The 7,500-nt window shown below is 42.0% G+C and overlaps 1 protein-coding gene across 4 annotated transcripts in view; it reads right to left on the reverse strand.

The window, feature by feature from the left end:
- Positions 1–7,500, reverse strand: part of col11a1a (collagen, type XI, alpha 1a) — a 73,851-nt gene that overhangs the window by 51,315 nt on the left and 15,036 nt on the right. The window contains exons 5-9 of one of the 4 annotated variants that reach the window (XM_056584252.1): positions 7,067–7,192; positions 5,002–5,094; positions 4,068–4,172; positions 1,837–2,130; positions 303–368 (exon numbers count right to left, since the gene is read on the reverse strand). In XM_056584252.1, coding sequence (XP_056440227.1) covers positions 303–368; positions 1,837–2,130; positions 4,068–4,172; positions 5,002–5,094; positions 7,067–7,192 — 684 coding nt within the window. Of the gene's footprint in view, positions 1–302; positions 369–1,836; positions 2,131–4,067; positions 4,173–4,422; positions 4,609–5,001; positions 5,095–7,066; positions 7,193–7,500 lie in introns of all 4 variants that reach the window. The other 3 variants (XM_056584254.1, XM_056584253.1, XM_056584255.1) reach the window with 3 other exon arrangements.

Here is a 7,500-nt window from a genome sequence, read left to right on the forward strand (position 1 = left end):
ACACACACACACACACACACACACACACACACACACACACACACACACACACACACACACACACACACACACACACACACACACACACACACACGTTAATTGTTAAAGCACCTATCAATGTCATCATGTTTTTCTTTACATATATTTGGAATCAAATATTTATTATACTATTTCGTCACTCAGAATATAATTGACTGCTTCCCTTAAAAAAACGATGAGACTACGAGACCAAAGGGAACATTCTATTTTTGGACCAAATTTTGGCCGGACACAAAAAGCGTGATGCTGTGTAAAAAGCTCACAGGTTCGATGACGGCCGGATCGCCCTTCTCTCCCTTGGGTCCGAGGACTCCTCCGGCACCGGCCACCTGCACAGAGCACAGCCGTCAGCCTCGTCTCCCAGCGGGAAGGGGCCAGCAGAGGCCATGAGGACGAATGAGGACACCATTTCAGAGAAAAGGTGAATAAGAAAAAGGAAGAAACATGAAAGAACACTGCACCAGAAATGGACAAAGAGGACAAACTTCAAGGACTTGTTCTCAGGGAATCTGTTTGACCTTTGTGTCTGCTTGTAAAGTGAAAGTATTGCATTTTCTGCAGGATTTAATGTTGATTGTACTGTTCTGATACCAATATATCCAGTATAGTAATCTAAAATTAAACATTTTCAGTTTTAATATCTTGGGCAGTACATTTTAAATTGTACTTTCTGGGGCATTTCTTGCCTTGAGCCCTTATATAATTCAGAATCCTGGAAGTTGGGGTTCCTAGAAACAGCTCCACTGCTTTACACAACCTTGTCCTCATTGGTCACGCTCTCTGGTACAGAGGGCTCTTTCAGAATAAGAGCGCACACAGGTGCAGTCCCAACCCGAGATGAAAGAGTTAGTGATGGTGAGAAGGTGAGGAGATGGGCTGTTGCTATGGAGGAGCATGCTTGAGATGGAACAGTGATGTCATTGCCTTCCGTTGGGCGGGGAGGTTCTGGCGTGTTTCTCGGGCTGAACGACCGAAAGGCGGCTTTAGGCGGATCGGTTGACATGCGAAATCTTACGATAACGATCACAAAAGGACGACATTCATTTTCTTTCATGTTAAACTAATAAAAGTCATAACAAATCAAACAAAGGTGAACATTGAGCGTACAGTTTGTGTGAAGTTATTTATCAGAAACGGCGACAATTCCCAAGTGCACGTTATCTACAGGAAAGTAACCTTGGACTGGAGTTGGAACTATGGTTGACTGTTTCGACTGAGCCATGGGTAGGATGTGTTTGTGTGCATGTGTGTGCTTGTATGTGTGAGTGCACGTATGTTGACATTGGGTGTACGATGTGTAGACAGCTGCCTTTATTACTTCGGTAAACTGTCTGGCTGAGGTGGCTCTACTACTTGAAATGATGCCCTCACTAACAGTGGCGGCTGGGTCTGTGAGGATGCAGGGAGATGAGTGATGGAAGCCATCGGGGTAGAGGAGAGCTCAGACCTGGGTGTCGTGCTTACGAGCAGCACTAGCAGAGTATGTTCAACCATCACACCGGGCACTCAAAACAGAGCCAATGTGCAGACCCCTCAAAGAACATGACAATGAGCCATCACCCCATGCCAAGCAGGAAACCGGTTGCACCAACGCGATTGGAAGAAAGATTGGAAGAAAAGTCAGCCCTGACGGAATCGTTACGGAACCGTATTAAGTGAAGGTCCACACGTCAAAACACCAGTACATGCCAACGCACACACAAGTCCTTCTCCGCCGCATGCCTCCGGTGACACGCGGTTCAAGAGGCGTGGGGGGGAGGTCGGGGGGGCGACGTGGATGTCTGCCACCATACTTACGGCGCTCTCCGAGACGTCGGTCTCCGCGGCGACCCCAGGCCCCACCTCCTCGGGGTCGGGCAGCGCTGCAGTGCCGTACTCGTCATAAGCCCCGTAATCATAAACCTTCCTGTCGGCCCCGCCCAGGTCGTACTCCTTGAGGTCGTACTGTTTAAAGTCGTACGCCTCCTCTGCATTCCCCGGCTCCGGGGTAGCGGTGGGCTCCTGGTAGGGGTCGGGGATTGCCTCGGTGTAAAGGTCACCACCTGCGGCGACCCCCACCTCCTCATCCGCCTCCTCCTTCTCCTCCACAGCCTTTACATTGTTGTTAATGAAGCGGGGGTATGGGGGGAGATAGGGATATTAGTGAAGCTGCTGAAGTCAATACACACACCTGCTGCCAATGTTGTCAAAGCCTGGACAAATTGCAATAGGTGCAGCAGTGTCCCTCAGCATGGTATGTGGGTAACACCTTATTTATTCACCAACACATCATCTCTCTGTTTGCACTTTGGTTCCGTGCAGTATGTTAGAATTGATGGAGAAATGTGTACAATATCTTACTGAGCAAGTACTCTACGATTAACCAAACATTAAAGTCGTACCGCAGGTACAGTGCTGTCCCTGGAGGAACACAGGTGATTGCAGATTCAGATTGGCTCAAAGTGGAGCCAGGTGATGTCATTTGCCATAGGTTGCATGGTGATTGACATCACTGTCATTTAGCATTTTTGGCCAATCAGTTGTGCAATAAGTTCAGCCTCAAATGTTTTGATTTTAGTGTTTGGTTAGTCTTTAATCAAATGGATATGATCAATGGAATGATTCATTTGATGAGAGTTGTACTAAATTGCTTTTCCCTTCATGAATAAAAACAAAAGATTTTTTTCCAGATTCTAAGAAAGGCATGTTTTATCAACAACAATAAATAAATAAGGTGTTACCTTCAGCGTTAAACAAAATTTGTTTTCATCAAACAAATTGGAGAGATGGCATATAATCATGTATGCTTTGGATTGTATGTCATTAAAATACATTTGTTGGTGTCTTCCAAACACATTGATGTGCACCATGATCAATAATATGATTCAATGACATTCAAAGAACAAATAAAGTACACTTCAGAGTTGTAGCCAAGATAAGATGGTATCATTTTTTACACTTTTGTACACTTCAGGGAGGTAGCCAAGATAAGATGGTACCGTTTTTTCCCCCCAAATGATAAACTGATCGTATCATTTTAGTGCAACAGGCACTAAAATGAGTTACAAGGGTACTCTCTGTACATAATATAAAAGCCATAATTTCAGACCCAATCATGTTTCTTTAATACTTTTAAAGAGTAATAATTGTTGGGTGTATTATTAAACAGACGGTGGGCAGTGGTCCATGTGTTTACCGTTGCCTTGTGTAGCCTTTGTAATCACATCCGAAGCAAAAAATGTGTGTACAATAAACTGTGAGGAGAGGGTTTGCCAATGATCATAGTTAGAATAAAAGTTTCTATAAAACTACTGATCAAAAGTTGGCAAATTATTTTTTGTGACAGAACCATGGGGATTAAGAGGGTTGCTGTGATCCCACAACAAGCCAAACCAACCAATCAATTGCACTGAAAGACCACCATTGCCTTTTCTTATTGGCCCACATAAAATGTCAATCTGTAAGTCACAAGCATAATTTGTGTGTACAATTTACTCTTTTACGTTGCTGCTGAAAGCTGCTCATTGCAGCTCATTAACACTTTGCCTCAGATGACGTAGACGAGTGAAGACCTAACTCGTACTTGACTTGCACTGTAAATGCAAAACTATAGGTATAGAAAAAAACTGTTTTTCAGTCTGCATTTCATTAACACAATAAATATGCATAATGAATAATGGGAGAATTGGGGAAAATAAAAGAGTTTCCTCAATTATACAACAGAATATTACAGTTATATTTAAGAGAAAAATAGATAATTAAGATTGTTTTATCCACATTCCTTGTGCAGGATGGAATAAAAAAGCAGATGGTCTGTGTAACAGTGCAATTGAATGGTGGCTTTTTGACATTTAACGTGACCGTTCTGTCTCCATAGAAACCTTGCCATGGGCAAAATCAGAACAGCACAAAGTGTTTGGACTTGTTGTGTCATTTCCTACCAGGCACTTCCTTGGGTCATCTTCCTGGCCCACTGTCCCTCAAGCAAACTCATTACCTTTCTTTGTTTTAGTTTAAAGCAGCTGTGCGTAAAAGATGGAAGGAATTACCTCATTTGGTCCAGTTGAGGAAATTGGAGACTGAGTTTGTGTACCATCTACAGTTCCATAGTCATGCTCAGTATCTGTAAAGTAGTCGCCTTCTACATTGTTTAGCTGAGTCATGTGGGGGAGAAAGGGAAAGAAGAAAGAACGAAAGTATTAACAAGAAATCAAAAGAAGAAAATAACAGGTTTCTCGCTGAGTGGGGCAGGGGTCCTTCCGACTAGCTACGGATTTGCTAATTCTACAGAGACAGGGTTAGCTTTCTCTTAGCCTAGCATCAGAGATTTTCCTGCCTTTTTGAGGAGTCTGAGGGCAGGAAGATCTTGATGGGTTTAGGGCTTTTCTTTACTAGTACTTTTACCCTAAAATTGCCTCTGTGTCGGTCTGGTGCTGTGGCCTGGAAGCCAGGCATCTGCTGCTTCTTCTTAACGGCAAACTTTTTAGCTGGTGTTTTTTTGGCGGCCAAGAACTTAAGGGGCTTAGCCTTAGTTTTACTGAGGGACTTTCTGGTCCTCTTCTTTCTCATGGAGACACTACGTTTGGTTCTCTGGAAGAGGTGTTTGGTGACAAAAGAATCAAGAGAGACATGAAACATTTTCATTGTGGAAATGACGTCACAGAGATACACAAATGGAAGAAGAACGTAAAAAAGGGTCCGTCTGGGACGGATGCAAACACCACATATTGATAAGGGTTACAATTCAGCAGCTCTTAAGAACTTTTGCACCACAACATTGTTCCTGTGCTACAAATAAAACATTGGATCATTTCTGTGTTAATGCATTAGTCCAAAAGACATGCCGAGATGTAAAAACCTCAGTCAAAACAACAGACAAGGGTAAAAACGACAGCAGACACAAACACACACACAGGGTGCAGGAAAGACAAAACGGAGAAGCAAGACAATTACAGAGATAACGTTGATGTTTTTCTGGTTTACCTGAGGTTCAGAATACTCTTCCGCTGGAACACTGTCTGTCGCTCCCTCAGCGTAATCATAGAACTGACTATAGTCTAAGTCATCAGTAGTGTACTGGAGGTGTTTCAGAGATAGGGACAGAGAGATTATGACAGAGGAAGAGAGGGAGAGAGGGGGAGAGAGAAATATAAAGCAAAGAAGAGAGATGTTGTGACAGAGGGAATGAGTGAGAGAAAAAAAGAAAGGAGAAGGAGAATAAGGGAGAAAAAGAGAGAGAGTGAGCGAGAGAGAGAGAGAGCGAGAGAGAGAGAGCGAGAGAGAGAGAGAGAGATATTATGATATACAGAGAGAGAGAGACGAGATTAGGATGGAGAAAGGGAGAGAGAGTTTTAGTGTTAGGATTAGCATTAGCATCACACTCTTTTATGAAAGCAAAACGATATATAAATATACCATCCATATATTAACCGAGTATATTACCTTTTTTTTCTAGAAAAAAAGTAAATGCAAATAACCATGATAAATATAAATGTATACAGCATACATATATATGTATATATAAATGTATATACAGTACCTTGAAATATAATCATGTTTTTGTTAATTGATGAATTCAGGAAATATAACTTCAAAAATAATGTTTGCTTAGCATTGTATGAGGCAGGAATGTGTTATTCATCTTAGTAAATAGAAAAACAAACAATAATAGTAGAGCTCAGTGTCATAAGGGTAGGGGCGTACAGACATGTAAACAGCTTGGATGGGTAAAAGCTCATAAAAAAGATCCAGGAAACAAAATTACCAGATGCCTTTGGGGGGATATCATCACTAAACCCTCTAATTGCTATCTAGTAAATTATAGTTTTCAGGGTTGTTGGGTCAGGTGGTTACATGATGTGGATTTTTTGCAAAGAAAGTAAATTTCTACTGTATGTAGCATTTAAGGAGGATATAAAGCTGCTACTTTGAAAGGTTACCTCAATGTAGAACAATGAAGGGGAAAGCATTTTATTATTATTCTATGCTCCATGTAATAATTTGGCCTCAACTTGTTACAAAAAGTCAGGCATTATTTTTGTTTGACCTGAAGTGAGGAGTGCTCATACTTCCATGCGTGAGCCGTTTCAAATGAGTTAATAATCTGTAGATTAGCACAGAATTATGTTATCCACCGTGGGTTTATATGCTGCTCCCCCTTGTCTATTGTCATTAAGATATTTAAAGAGGGTCAGAATCCCAGGACAAACAGATGATGTCAATAGTTCTTTAGTCTGCGTCTTTGTGTAGGTCAAAGACAAACTGAACAGAAGGAGTGAGAGAGCACGAAATAGACTCAAGGTGGGAAATAACTGGTTCCTATCCACTGACCTAGCCCTCAAAGGTATATGGACTACTATAAGAGCAGATTCAAGAGATACTGTACTGCTTTAATCAATATTTTATACTATACTTATATAAGATAGGTCTGCCACAACAACTAGGTTCCAACATTGTTGTCACTGGTCCAGGATTTGCATTCTCCATTGGTCTGATTGGGAAAATGTCGACTTTTTTGTGTAACCAGAATTTATGCACCTGTAAATGAGGCAGAACTCTCTTATTCTATAAAATAGCTAAGCATGACAGCTCACCTTTTAGATTGATGCTATTATTCTACCTGTAGCAATGACAATGTTTTCCCCTAACATTAAAACGATAAGGGCAGCTCAATTCCTAGGTCGTATTGAAAAATTGGGTACGGGTCTAGAACCCATGGTGGTGGAACAAGTCGAAAGAATGTCCAAATTGGACGGACACAGAGGAATGGCAGGTATTTCCCCTGAGATGCCCTCGGTCACTCAACCAAACAGGCCAGATGAACATGCTACTTCACTACCAGTCTTTCTGTAGAGTAAGGCAGGCCAATTATGCCCTTGGAAAATACCTTTTTTGACCAAAATTATGAACTAAAAAACTCCTGTACATTACTAACAAACCCTTTCCTAGTTTATTTTCAAAAAGATAGATTTGCAAAAAAGTCCACCATTGTGTTACGGCCATTCTGTATGGTGGAAGATACCACAACAGGCTGTAGGGGTGTACTGACCTCATCCTCTGGTTGCTGGGCCTGCAGGCGTTGTCCATGAGGGGTGTCACAGTCTGGGCTGTAATGTTCACAGTAGTCAAAAGCTGCCTTGGGGTCAGGCACTATCAGGAACTGCTGGATGTCACCCTATACACACGTAAGGAGAGAATAGAAAGTAATGTTAGGAAATTGGTTAAACTGAGACCCATCGCCTATTACAATACATATTGTTTCATTTAGCACACTGTACGATACTATACTCCTTCTCTAGCTTCTTTCAGAGGAACAGCCTCAGAGACACAGATATACAGGGTGTACGGTCAACTTTCATCTCACGTCTCATCTTGTCGCCCTTTATACTGAATAGAAAGCAGATGCTGTCTCACTGTTCCAGTTCCTGTTCCATACACTGCGTGCATGTGTGGGTGTTGTCCACACACACACACACACACACA

This window comes from Gadus chalcogrammus, chromosome 23, assembly GCF_026213295.1.
Source record: "Gadus chalcogrammus isolate NIFS_2021 chromosome 23, NIFS_Gcha_1.0, whole genome shotgun sequence".
Classification (NCBI taxonomy): domain Eukaryota; kingdom Metazoa; phylum Chordata; class Actinopteri; order Gadiformes; family Gadidae; genus Gadus; species Gadus chalcogrammus.